This window comes from Mauremys reevesii, linkage group 5, assembly GCF_016161935.1.
Source record: "Mauremys reevesii isolate NIE-2019 linkage group 5, ASM1616193v1, whole genome shotgun sequence".
NCBI lineage: Eukaryota > Metazoa > Chordata > Testudines > Geoemydidae > Mauremys > Mauremys reevesii.
The window spans coordinates 74,698,892-74,713,548 of record NC_052627.1 but is presented as its reverse complement, the minus strand read 5'-3'; the positions used below and the strand labels follow the sequence as shown (position 1 = coordinate 74,713,548).

Genomic DNA, 14,657 nt, shown 5'->3' with positions numbered 1-14,657 from the left:
TCATGTAAAGTTTAACTGGAATTTGTATGCACCACAGTATTTAACATTTTAGAAACAAACAATGATATAATATTACTACTCTTACTAATAACACTTCAAAATGGGTTAGCTAGGGAGCTTACTTCATTTTTTAAAAGCTCTTTGAGGTCCTTCAACGCAAATGCTGTATAAATGCAGAATATTACATCTATTTTAAAGACTGGAAAACCAAGCCACAGAAAGGGTAAGCTACTTAGCCAATGTCATGCTAAAAATCACTAGCATAGCCAGGAACAGAATCCACATCTCTTAGTTCCCAGTTCTGTGTCTTAACCACAAGACACACACACACACGCTCTTCCCCGCCCCCGAATGGATTCAGGGTTTTAAAGCCCCACTCATCCCTGGTGAATGAGAAGATTGTCTTGGTGAATTTCTACAAAATTTAAGTTCAAAATCTAAAAAGCTAGGTCAAATCTACTCTTTGTATTTAAATAACCCCACACATCTTATATCAAATGTTATGAACAAGGCAGTGAGGATCCAATTACCCTCAAATATCTCTCATTATTTGCTTGCTTTTTCTCAAGCAGTTAATAGTGCCTGAACCAAAAAGTCCTTCCCACTTCCAGCATGTTGACTTATTGCATCTTTTTACTGTTTCCACTAGATGGCTACATACAGCTTACACATTTTGGTGCAAAGTTTCAATGGATTTTTTCCTCTTAGAAGTTATTGCCCTCACCTTATAAAAGAGAAGAGTAAAATCACGGGTCATTTTCACCAAGTGACGTGTCTGTTCATCTGTCAATTGACAAGCCTGTGAAAAAGGCAAAAATGCTTTAAAAAATAGGTTTATACAACTATAATACACTAGAGCAACTATAGTACACTAGAGCAAAGAGATTTATAATTAAAGTGTCTCTATGCATACCGCCAACAAACATGGTATTACATAGCCACTTGATCTCATATATTCTCATACTTTTTTGTCTCCTCTGCTGTATATTTATACACACAAATATGCTTACTTACTATTCCACAGTGTCTGACTTTGTGCTGCTTCCCCTAAGAGCTACAAATTTTCAGTGTTTTACTTCAATGTTGACCTTATGGTCCCCAGTAGGACAGTTGAATGGGTTTTAGTTTCATGTAGTAATCTGCATTAGCTGCCTCTTGGTTTCTTGATGGAGTTTATAGGTTAACACCAATACATCCATGATTTAGAATCTTGTATTAGAGAATTTAATTCTCTTGTGTGTGACATCTCAACCACCTGCTTCAATATGGAAATAAAACCCCTTCCGATCACATACCTCTAGTTATCACTAGGGCTCCGGGTCTTTGACGGAGGTAATGGAAGTCACAGATTCTGTGACTTTTCATGACCTCCATGACTTCTGAAGCGGCCAGTGTGGCTGACCCCAGGGCCGCCCAAGCAGCTGCTCAGGTGGTCCCAGGAACAGCCACATCAGCTGCTGCTGGAGTGGCCCTGCAACGAGCCGCACTGGCCACTGCTCGGGTGGGCAGCAGTCCCTGGAGCGGCTGGAGCAGCCACTGGCCCCAGCTCCCCCAGCAGGAGGTGCCCTGCAGCAGCAGCCCCCCAGGACACTTCTTAATAGCTGCTTGCAATAAATACAGAAGGGAATCCCTGGAAATATTTCACCTACTTTAGCAGCTGGATGGAGACCACTGTCAAAGAGTGCTTCATTTTTTATGATATTTCCCACTCCAGGTAACACTGCCTGATCCAACAATACATCACATAACATGCGACCTTTCTGCTGCTTAATCTCACTTTCTGCTCTTATGAAACTAAATTTTGGAGAGCATACATCTAAGGCTTCCATCATTCTTACTTTCTGCTCACTTTCAGCAGCATTCCTGCAAGACAAGATAGATTATTTTGTAGTTTATCTTGCATTGTAACATTGTAGTATTTATGAGTGCCATAGTACATTACACACAGATCAAAAAGCTACGCAGATACTCGTGACATGCATAGAAAAACACAGAAGTCTTACCCTTTTTTAAAAATATGGTGGTTTAATGACACATACATAGAATACACTAATGCCAGGCCATGTGCACAGGCAAGCATCCCATCCTTGTTCAGGTCAGCTCTAAGAATAAATTATCAGTCCGTGCCTAGCATTTACAGTATTAAATGCATTTCCTAAGCAGAGACTCTCAATTGTAACTAATTATAGGGGAGGATGGTCCAGTGGGTAGGGCACTAACTCGGGACTTGATTTCAATCCCTTTCTACACCACAAACTTCCTGTGTGGCAAAACTCTTTAAGCAAGATTCATAAAGATACTAGGTGCCCCCAGACTTAGACACCTAAATCCCATTTTTAGGCACCACTACAATTCACAAAACTCTTTATCAGTCAAACCTAACCCTCGGGAAGCCTGAACTCGCTCGGCACCTAAGCTTTTGCAGTAAAAAGTTCCCTAGGTGCCTAAGCTTTTGCCTCTGAGCATATATACTGCTGTCTCTAGGCATCCGGGCACCTATTGCCCGCCTGACCCCCAAATGATTCACAAACCAGGGGAAGACAGATTGTTCATCTACCTAACCGACGTGTGATCCAGTAGCAGCGGCGGCTCCAGGCACCAAGTGCGTACCTGGAGCGGCAAGCCACCGGGGGGCACCCTGCCAGTCCCTGCAAGGTCGGCAGTCAGGCAGCCTTTGGTGGCTTGCCTGCAGGAGGTCCGCCAGTCCCGCCGATTCGGCAGCAATTCGGTGGCGGGTACACCAACGCCGCGGGACCGGCGGACCTCCCGCAGATAAGCTGCCAAATCTATGGGACAGGGGACCTCCCGCAGGCATGCTGCTGAAGGCAGCCTGCCTGCTGTGCTTGGGGCAGCACAAAAGCTAGAGCTGCCCCTGTCCAGTAGGCATGTTCAGAGGCCACCTAACTCTTCACAAAACATGGAGGGAGGAGAGACGGAGAAGAGAGGTAGTGCTCTCTCATAACTTTTAGCCCAGTGATTAGAGTGCTCACCTAACTGACTCAACACTGGGATGTGGGAGACACCAGTTCAAGTCCCACTCTGCCTGAAGAGGATTTGAACAGAGATCTGCCACCTTTCAGGGGCATTGCACGATGGGATATTCTAGATAGGGCTCCCTCAGTCTTTCCCAGTGAAGCTATTTTGCTGTGGATAAATCATAAAAGAAAGTCACTGGAGCAAGAGGACTAGACCCTGGCTCTTTCACGTCCTAGGTGAGTGTCCTAAGCAACAGGTAACAGAGTCATTCTCACTTGCTCTCCGGCCCAATTAATATTTATTTATCCATAAGTGGAACAGCACCTCCAGGCAAGACTGAGGGAGACACACATCCGAATATTCCATAGCCAGGTGTTTAGGACACTCCTCTGAGAGGTGGCAGATCCCTGTTCAAATCCCTTCTCCTCATTAGGCAGAGGGGAGACTTGAACCGAGGATCTCCCACATCCCAGGCGAATACCTTAACCTCTGATTATGAGGGAGCTGCTCCTCCTCTCCCAGCTTCTTGCAAGAAATGTCATAGGCACCTAACTCTAGGAGAGGCTTCATAACTGAGAATCACAAGCAGAGATAGGCACCTAAATACAACCTGTAGAAGAGCACTGTCTCGGTGAGGAGGGTGAGACTTAGGACACACCCATGCCACTGGCATCACCCATTCACTAGCTTAGGCAGGAAGTCACTTAGAGTACGTTTTTTTTTGTTTTTTTTTGTTTTTTTTTGGTCAATGGCAGTCTAAGGTGCTTCTCTCTTCCCATTCATTTTATAGAGAGCCCAAGCACTTAACTCAGGCTTTGTGAATGGCAGTGTTATTCCTGTGATTTGCTAGGCACCTAAAAGTTAGGCACTGCAACACTCAGCATCAGAATGCTCAACTCCCTTTGTGAATCTAGCCCTTATTTTCTGGGTGTCTCAGAACAGGGATACTAGTTCTGCCCCACATCACAGGGTGTTGTGAGGATCAATCAATTAAAGACTGAGTTGCTATGCTCAGATACTATGGTGACAGGAGAGAAATATGAATGATAGATTAGATATCTGCATTAGGGAAATTTGCCCCAAATCTCTCATGGAAACATGCAGCTCCAGCACAAAACACAGTTTGCAGAAGTGCAATTTATTTCATTAGCAGGTCCTCAAAAACAGTTTGGGGATAGAGAGGAACCATCAGATTCATTTCATTCATGACCTAAATCAGATTTGAATGCCCACCATTCTTATGTATAATCATATCTGCATGGAATCATTTAAAAACTGTGTGTCATTCCAAATGCAAATATTCCTGATGTTCTGAGACAGGATTTTTGTTTTTCATTCTAGCCAAAGTGTAAAATAAACAAACTTTAAAAAGGTATTTTTATTTAACTTACAAAGAGGGCAGCTGATACTGAATGGAATTAATAAATAAAACACATAAAAAAATTCAGTGTCCAGAACTGAAAGCTATTGGATTAAGATATCAACACCACGTTGCACTGTGAATGCTCAGAAGGAGACCAGCACCTTATTGTGATAAATATTTACATGTTCAAATAAAGTTTAGCTATAAATTAAAAGAAACCCCCCCACAAAAAGTAGTAACAGATGCAAGAAAGCCCAGATTTACATTTCATGCCTATTCTGGAATAGAAAATACATATATTAAAGTCACCTTGAATTTATACAGTCCCTTTCATCTGAAGGCTTCACAGTGCTTTACAGAAAAACTTTACAAAGATGCTATTCCTCTACAGCTTCCATACAGGTGAGAAGAACAGTGCCAATGGCTGGGAATATGCCTGAAAAATGTGTCACAAGCACTGCTAAAAAATACATGCCTACATTTTTTTGGGACAGATTCTGAAATATTGAAGCACAAGATAGAAGTACATGGTATGTTTTAAGTATAGGAAACATACAGTAAAGGCCTAGACCCGCACCCTGCAATCAGATCCACGCAGAAGCAGAAGTCCATCTGCCTAGATTTGACTGCAGAAGCGGGAGTGTAAAGGGCAAAATACAGATGGCACATTCAGTTGTTAGAGCAGGAAGCAGACTCAGGAGTCATGGGTTGGAATCCCAATCTACCGTTGACTCTCTAGGTGCTTTAAGCAAGTCACTTTCTGTACCTAAGTTATGTATACACAAAGTAATTAAAATCACTTACATATCCAGTAAGGATGTTGGGAGGTTTAATGAGTTATACTTATCTACCCTAAATCTGGGAGGCATATTTAATTAATTTTTATGAAGTGCTTTGAAATTCTCAGATGAAAACCACTATATTAATGCAAAATAATATTTCCTCAACTGTATGGTGAAAACCTTATTTTTTATAAAAAACAAACAAAAAACCACAGATTGAACACTGAAGAAAAGCTTTAATTTTTACTTTACCTAAGCTCTACTGTTGCATCAAAGAAACAAACCATATCATCAGTAAGGTGTATTTCCAGAATTGGTGGTGCTCCATTTCGGTCTTTGCTTGTAGTTGGATTAATACACATGGAACCGTTCATGCCAAAGTGAACCCTAGGCGAGAAACACATTTCTGAAAAAAAAAATCTGCAACTTAACAACACTCCCAGGCATGTTAGTAGTCTATTTTCTAGCTTGGCAATTAAATTCACTAAGTATATATAATAATTCTTATCATTAGCAGCAACAGGGTGACATGAAGTGCTTGTTTACGTGGTCTCTCTTTCCTCCCACAAAGGACTGTGTTTAGTAGCAACTAAGAAGCACTCAAGTATATAGTGACTTTATTAGATCTTTATATAACCAATCATTTAGTTAATGATTTAAATTTGAAACATGTTTGTGCAGCCATAATACAGTGCAGCATCCTGGGAGTTTCATCACCTGTACTGCTGCCTTCCTAGAGCCCCTGCCAGGCTCCTCCAGGGAAGTTCAAGTCAGTCCAGGGACAATGGCAAAAAATACACTTGTTTTCTTTCTTGCTGACTCATTTTAAAATTAAGACTCACTAAAACAAGAACAGTGTTCTTCTCAAAGAATATTCTACCATCAGCTCTTCTTCTGCCAAGCGGAAATGGCCCAATATAGAAGACAAAATTGCCAGCTGTTTCACTACCACAACTTTCACCATGGTATCAAGCATCTTCCAGTTGTCCTCAAAACAATATGACTAGCATCTGCCATATCGTAGCTGGTTCTTTCTTTTTCCTACCTCTATTCAGGGCAAAGATTGTGTAGGTTTTTAAAATTCTTAAAATTTATTATTATTTAAATATAAAGTGCTGGTGTTTATTAGTTAAGGTGAGGTTGAAAACTAAAGACACAAAAAATATAAAGTAATGATGTTTGAGGTGGTTGTTAGACACTGCAGAAATTCCAGTCTTAAGCCAGCCCATAGAAAGATCTGCCTCCTTCACTGATGAGCTTTACTCTTGAGGCAACATGCGAAAGGAGTGGAGTTGTCCAGAGCTTGATATATCTTTTAGGTACCCCAAGTGCAGCTCTTTCAATGCTTTTAAGATGAGGACAGTGATCTTGAATTTGATGCAATATTCTACCTGGTATCAGTGTAGTGAGCAAAGGACAAATAAATCTGATTTGCAGCCCTGATTAAAGTATTCCTTCACAAGTTAATCCAAACATACCTTATATACCCCACTTCCTCAAAGGGAAGTCTTATTTCTGAGCTTCTCCTTTAAAAATATTTTATATCAGAGGAAGGTTAATTATTTTGTGGTTTAGGAGATGAACAACAAAAAGGCCTGGCACATGACAGAACACAAAGACAGCATCTCAAACATCTATTTGTTTTTAATCCGTCCCCTGTAATGCCATACATCTGTTTACTCTTATTTATCCGTAAGTACTGGAAGGATGGCTTTTTAAAAATATTTACAGTTAACTTCAAGGCTACAGTGTATCACTTAATAAATAAAGTGCTACATTGTTAGTAATTGATTACAAATCCAAAAGAAGAGAAGTATTGTAAACTGATTCTCAAGAAGTATATTGTGCATTTCAGAAGCTTTTTCTTATCGTTCAGTTGAGTTAAGTTAATAAATGTAACTATTCTGACAGCAGTCGTTACTACTATATGCTTCCAGTTCTCAAGTGCAATATAGCATTGCAAAAGATTAAGCAGTTTGGGTTGTTTTTGTTTTTTTTAAAGGTAGGCTTTAAACTCTGTGTCATGTTATCAATCATAAATGCATTTAACATTTCCCAAAAGTTCTTGATAAGAAAAAAAATAATAATGTGCATATTTGTAATTAATGGTCTCAGTTATGGAGGTCCAGTGCCCTGTTTAAAGGTGCACTACTGTCACAACTACTTCTCAGTTCATGGCTACAGTAATAGAATATTTCACAATCACTTCTATGCATAAACTCCTTTTATATTAAAAGCCTTAAGAACTTTTACAAATTCCACTCCAGTGTGCCTCATTATCCCTGATGTGCTGAAACAATGAAAAATAGCATTCTTGTCATTGTAATTAAGGAGAAAGTAGGATGGAAGCTAGTTTAATTGAAATCTTGGTTCTGCTGTCTGATGACAGCTTGTGTTAAAAAGCTCAATTTTTTAAACAGAAAAAAACTGAGCTGTTGTAACTGTTCAGTTGTATACCTGACTTAAGTTCTTGGGGATTTTGTTTGTTTTTTTAATTGCAAAGTTCTCGTTAATTCCTAGAAAATAGTTGCTCAGTAACAGCACAAACTATGTTATAGGGACAAGATAAAAAGTTGGTAACAGAATTTTATTAGAAAGGTGCATTAAAGTCCTGGATCTAACTCTCAATGAAATCAATGGGAATCTTTCCACTACTTTTAATAGCATTTTATTTGGGCTCTACAAATCAGAATCCTTTCCACATGGAATGTGCCTAAGTTTTGCCTTTTTAAAAGAAAATAAAAATATATGTATTGTTATAGGTTCTTGAAGATTTCCAGATGGAATTATTCAGCTGAGATCCAAGAGTACATTTATAGTTATTCTGAAGAAAACAGATTGTCTGAACATCTTCTATATAGTATCTGTCACAACCCTAACTGTCATTTCCTTCAGTCTAGAGCAAATTATTCTCTAGTCACTGGTAAAATGCATCTACAAACTGTGCTAATTTACAAGAATCCCCACCACTCACCTCTGCAGGTTTTAACTGATTCATTTTTTTATTAGTTTTAAAAGAGACTACCATAAACACAAAGATATCTAGTGGTAATCCTCAAAAGTCAACTAAGAGGAAATACAAAAATCAAGGAAAACATAGGAGATAAGTTCAAATTCTCCATGCCGCTGCTTACACTGTGGCCTTTGGTGAATTCACTGCACCTGTTCTATTACTACTACTACTATTAGATGCTTGTCTCATATGAAAGAAATTCCTCAAAAGAATTATTCCCTGACATTATTGTTCATTAATCAGAAAGTGGATTTATGTCCCATATATCAGTGATAGGTGGATCACAAATTCAGCAAAAAAATGGATTTCCCTCATGTGCTAATTGTTATCCATGATGAACCTCGTTCATCTATAACTCATTCAATCAGCATAGATGGCCAGATCTTCCTTTTCCCTGAAGTGATGCTAGCCAGGAGGACAGAAATCTACAGTGTTTGGCTCTTGGCCAAAGATCAAGTGTTTTCTTGGGCCCTTTCCCATCTCCTCCCTTGCACTCACTTGTGTTAGAGCTGTACACAGTCCAGCTTTAAGAGAAAAATTTTAAGTCGTTTTCCCATGGTAATAAGGAATTTCTGCCTGCTAGCTTCAAGATTAATTTCATAGGTACAATTTATAAAGGCATTCCAGAGCAGTTAGTGATGTGACTGATTGGACCAACATTTAAAAAAACAACCAAGGGAGATCAGTTTCGACTGTTAGACATCCTTTAATTTTCAGATCAGGATTCAAAAGTAACAGATGGGGTTAAATGAAACATCTACATAATTTTAATTGTTGTTGTACTTAGAGCTTTGATCACATACTTTCAGTAACTAATTTTAAAAGGTAGTTTAAAAATGAAGATTACTTAAAATCCTGCAGTACCATATGATTGTAGTCCAATACTACAATGAGGGCACATTCCCTCTCTTTTTTCATAGACATACAATGAAAATAACTTTTGCAAAATGGTACTGTTGGCAAAGGAAATTCTAGTTAATGTATGTTTCATATTCATGTAAAATATCTGAGAACTCTACTTGTTTATATTACACTACAGACCATATAAACTAGGTTTTCTGTTTGTTTTTCAAATGAGTCACCCCAAACGTTTTAGTTTAGGTTTGACACATTTTACTTGCATTGCAGTAGACATTTGCAATGCACATACCGCATGCTACATTGGAAAAAGGGGGAACTATAATTAGATCCTTAGACAGTATGAGTCCAAGTTTCAGAGGTGCTGAGTAGCCACTATTTGAATGGAAATCATTGGGAGTCATCTACATAAGGTATTTTTAGACTCTTCAGAATATTGATTATATACAAACCATTTAAGTTTAGAAAATTACAACAAATGTCATGTAAGTATTACCAATTTTAGAAGTCTGACTTTTGTGCTGTGAAGTCTGTAGAAGCCTTTTTAAAAAAAATTGGGTGGGCTCATTTTGGTTACCACCCCATGGGACTACTAGAATGTATTTGGTTATTACACAAAAAAGGAAGGTTAAGAATGCAAAGCCAAACACTCATCATTTAAGAAGTACCAGAATTAACATTGACTTTGCAAGCTTGATTTGACCTCCTTGTGCATGTGTAATATCATCCAGTCTTGCCTAACGTCAGATAGAAAGTCTGAAGCAAAGCAAGAAATAGAACCCAGCTCTGCCAACTCTCAGACTTTGCCACAAGAAAATATTCTCTCTCTTCTTACAACCCTCTGCCTCAATTCTGTCATTTATTTCCTAACTTTTGAGTGCTTTACTCTACCACCTGAGTATTCTTTTAATGTTTTTATATGTGATTTTCTGGTTTTGTTTTGTTTTAAGCAAACAGAAATTCTATCAGTGATCGGTATGGATTTAGATCCACAGCACAGAACTCAACTACTTGAGCTAAAAGAGAACTGGGTGCAACAGTATGCTGTTGCCTTGTATGTGGACCAGCTGCTAGAAGGGAATCTGAAATGCTTTGCCAAGGACTAGAAGTGTTGGATAGCTAATGTGATGCCAAGTTTTAAAAAGGGCTCCAGGGGTGATCCCAGCAATTACAGGTCGGTAAGCCTGACTTCAGCTCCAGGTAAACTAGTTGAAACTATAGTAAAGAACAAAATTGTCAGACACAGATGTTGGGGAAGAGTCAACATGATTTTTGTAAAGGGAAATCATGCCTCACCAATCTACTATAATTCTTTGAGGGAGTCAACAAGCATGTGGACAAGGTCAAGTGGATATAGAATACTTAGATTTTCAGAAAGCCTTTGACAAGGTCCCTCACTAAAGGCTCTTAAGCAAAGTAAGCTGTCATGGGATAAAAGTATAAAAGTGAAGGATTGGTAACTGGTTAAAAACATAGGGTCATGAGGTTATGACGGGGGCGGGGTTATGAGCTGTCAGCCTCCACTCCAAAACCTCGCTTCACCTCCAGTATTTATAATAGTGTTAAATATTTAAAGAGTGTTTTTAATTTATAAGGGGGGGGCAGTGTCGCACTCAGAGGCTTACTGTATGAAAGGGGTCACCACTATAAAAGTTTGAGAACCACTGGTCTAGTATATACAGCACCTAGATGCAAACTGCACAGAGAAACTTCTCTACAATACTAATTAACTTTCACATAATTGAAAATGATAGTACTAAGAAAAACAAAAACTGAAAATGGAGAGAGAATACATACAGAGGGAATACTGAAATTTCTCTTACCTCAACGCTTTCTGTCCAAAATACATAAAAAGCTCCTTCCCCAAAGTTTCTACACCAGTGTACACACATCCTTTCAGCAATCTCAGGAAATCCTGACAGGTTTTATTCCCAGTCACAGCATTCTGAAAATAAATTCACACACACAACACATGTTTAGGAAAGAAACAGTCCTAAAGCCAATATCAAAATTTCACAGTCATCAGTTAATACTCAACTATACAGACAAAATCTGCCACCCTTAATCATATTGAGTACAACCTTATTCCTCCAACCATCCCACTGAAATCAATGGGACTACTTGAAAAGTAAGCTGCTATTCAGTGTAACCAAAGCTATCAGACACTAGCCCATTTTACTCTGCCCTGTTGGTGTCCAGAAAATATTATCCTAGAAAAAAAGATAAGTAATTCATCATTTATGTAAAAACATAATTTTACAGATGTCACCTTAAATCTCTAACAGACACTTACAGAGCATCCTGCCAGATCACCAACTCCATTCAGGAGTTCTGAGAAAGGTATTTTGTTGAAGAAAATGTGAGATACCATTTTTTGTTATTTTAAAAGCAAAAACCTTTTCAAAATGCCTCTGTTTGGAGCCACTGACAGTGCTGATATATGTTCTGTGTACTAGACAAGACTTCTTGTGTTCAGCAAAAATCTGCATACAGCCCCACAGTAGTACCATTCCTTTCAAAGATCAGATTTTCAACAGCAAGACACAAAGGTGTTGGGGAGGGACACTGGTGAGGGAATGGATCATTTTAAAGATCCGAGTCAAAATTCACTACTCACATAGTAAGTGTTACTCCATTTATTCAAATAGAGACACAAGTACTTACACTAATGATTAATTTGGCCCAGGGAACTACTTTTTAGTGACAGCATTTCAGAGCTTATGTTTTGGTGTATGGATCAAGCATTAGCATAATCAGCCTAGTTTCAAAGCCACATTTGTAATTCACAAAGTATCCAGGACTTCTATCATCATTGTTGCAAAATCTCTAAAGCCAGTGCTACTATGAGAAAAATAACATTTTTCCATTCGTAACAGGCAGAAGCCCAAGTGAACAGTTATGACACAGGTCTGAAGCAAAACTTCAAGTCTGTATAAAGAATACACAATTAGACCTACATTTTGTGCCTTAGATGACTAGCTGTTTTGTCAGTATGGTACAATTGCTCCTTATTAACAAAAAAATATTCTGTTAAAACCATGTTGACATTTTTAGTCAATTCATTTGCCATACTATTTTAAAATCCTCTCTCTGTTTTTGAGATCTGTACAGAAGTGTCAAAATTATGAGTAATTAACAGGACCAAGACTGTTATTTCTCACTATCTTTTATTTTTAAATAGCTTTGTGAAATAACTAAGTTATATATAGATTATCCTGTAATTCAGTATTCCTAACTATAATTATAAAATACCTATTCAATCAAAATAAGTTGGAAGGCCCATTGTTTATTATAGTCAATATCACTTTGCCTGTTGACAAAGGGAAAAGAAAATGTAAGAGCTTTTGCCTATATAAGACTGTTGAACCAGTCTCAAGGTGTGATTTTTGAAACAATATATTTAAATCTGTGCAAATCCCTGTACAGATGCTTATTTTGGGATAAGCAAAGTTTATTATAGTTTATCTTAAGCCAATCAGTTTAACCAGAACAAGAGTTTCCACACAAAAAAAGGTTCAATTAAATGGGTTTCTTAAAGGATTTAAAATTAAACCATTTCAACTTCTGTACTTAGATAAGGTCTTCCATTCTCCCCAAAGCAGAGGCCCTTTATGCCCCACTTAAGTCCTTACATGGGCCACGAAGCAGAGGACCATCACAAGGACAAAGTGGAGCACAGACCTTGTGATGGTCCTCTGTCCAGAGAGAAAATTCATCCTGGGATGAATTTCACCAGCTGAGAATATGATTGTTACTATCTTTTCCTCTTTGCTAAATTCATCAGAGCATAATATATTCAAAAAATAAAAATACTATTTAAGTCCTGAAACCAGAAAGTTATGAGAATTAATTGATGACACGATCTCTTGCACTACATTCTTTTTAAAGTTGTGGGCAAGAGCACTGCTGTGGAACCTTAATACAGAGTTATGGCAAAACATTAATCTGTGTCTAGGCTTACATATCAAACATAAGAAAAAATCCTTCTGTGGCTTTCCCGTTGCTTAGAACATAAGGGATTCACCAAGTTTCCCACACTTGTGCAGAAACTGACCAAAAAACCAACTCCTCAACAATCAGGAATGAAGTACTGAATCTTCACAGCTCTTAACCAGACCTGCTCATGTATATTTTAACTTTTTCTACAAAAAGGTCCCAAAGCACGCAAATTTGTATGCTGTTGAATAGTCTTATATTGGCAACAAAAATGGGTAAAAATTAGCCAAGACATTACATACTGAGTACATGGAAAGCAGATACCCCATTCTTTATTTGGTTAAATAATTTGTCTGGTTAATGTGTTTCTGTAAGTAAAAATTCCTTTTCTGTGGGCTAATGTGCATCATTCTCCCTCTAGGCTTTGTATTGTTCACTTCCAAACCCTATATAATTAAAAAGCAACTAATGCCAGCAACAAATTCTATGATTTTCCTTGTAGGGTTCCTGAACTCAAATGTTATTTTAAAAAATTACCATCTTTTTTATTAGACAAAAGAGTGACTTGAAAAGATTTCCTTCATTATTTCCTACATGGGTTCATGTTTCTCCAGCTCTATCTCTTCAAATTAATCAGATTTGCTATGGCTGATTTATTATGTTGATGACAAGAATATATTATGGTACACTGATTTAAAAAAAATGAAAAATCTCAAACTGACAATAACCTCTGCTGTAGTTAACTCTACAATGATTTTTGCAGAAGCAAATTATGTCACTCACATTAATGATCTTGTCTGAAGTTCAAATCAGTCAGGCACATTTTATCATCCCCAAAACTACAAGAGAATTTTTACAAATCTAGTAAAGCTTTCTTGCATTCTTTCAAAGCTTAAAAGGAATGTCAACTGCATCACTTGTATTGGTGTAAAACCTTTATATCAGATACAGCACAGTAGTACAACAAATGCCTTCTCAACAGTTATTTAAAATTAAGTCCACTTAGTCTGGTTTCCTAGCATTAAACAGAGAAGGTAAAGTTTTCAAAAGTACTAAGTGGCTTAAGAGCCTGAATGTCCTTTTTTAAATATTTAGGCACTTAGGGCAAGATTTTTAAAAAGTATTTAGGTACCTAAAGATGCAGATAGGAACTTAGTGGGATTTTCAAAAGACACCTAGGAATGTAATTCCCACTGAAATAATTTTGATGGGCCATCATGAGTCTAGGCACTTTTAAAAACCCCACTAGATGCCTCTCTGCATCTCTAGGTGTCAGAATTCTTTTAAGAATCTGGCTCTCTAAATGCCTAAATCTCTTTTGAAAATGAACATATACTTTTGAATTTTTTACCCTGAATGTAATTAGTGGGGAAGCAGCGAAACAATTGGTCCTTGTATCGGCCTACTTGAAAGATTACAGTGCAATCCTTTTTCTTCTTTGTGCCCAAAGACAGATTGGGGGCGCTATCAAAACAATGCCTGTTTTGAGGAGAGAGAGAGAATATTTACACTTGGAGGATGAAGTCAGGCTTTCTTGCATAAGCACCAAAGGAGACTGAGCACATCCTGCCAGACTTTCCTCAACTGCTAGGGAGCAGCACGTCCTGACACCTTGCAACAGGGCTCAGCGGTTCATGACAGAATTCAGAAACTTGTGTAACGTTTTCTATTGTAAGTGTCCTAAAATGCCCAGCTCTTGAAAGAGTCAAAGGAAATGAATGAGGACACA

General features: G+C 38.1%; 1 protein-coding gene across 6 annotated transcripts in view; it reads right to left on the bottom strand.

Moving 5' to 3' along the window:
* NEIL3 (nei like DNA glycosylase 3) overlaps positions 1-14,657 on the bottom strand; it is a 30,693-nt gene that overhangs the window by 15,471 nt on the left and 565 nt on the right. For 3 of the 6 annotated variants that reach the window (XR_005599258.1, XM_039541267.1, XM_039541268.1), the window contains exons 2-5: positions 10,816-10,937; positions 5,374-5,508; positions 1,650-1,863; positions 725-799 (exon numbers count right to left, since the gene is read on the bottom strand). Coding sequence is in view for 5 of the 6 variants with exons in the window: in XM_039541267.1 (XP_039397201.1) it covers positions 725-799; positions 1,650-1,863; positions 5,374-5,508; positions 10,816-10,937 (546 nt within the window). In the remaining variant the exon portion in view is untranslated. Of the gene's footprint in view, positions 1-724; positions 800-1,649; positions 1,864-5,373; positions 5,528-10,815; positions 10,943-14,279; positions 14,388-14,437; positions 14,457-14,657 lie in introns of those variants that run through there. The other 3 variants (XM_039541270.1, XM_039541269.1, XM_039541271.1) reach the window with 3 other exon arrangements.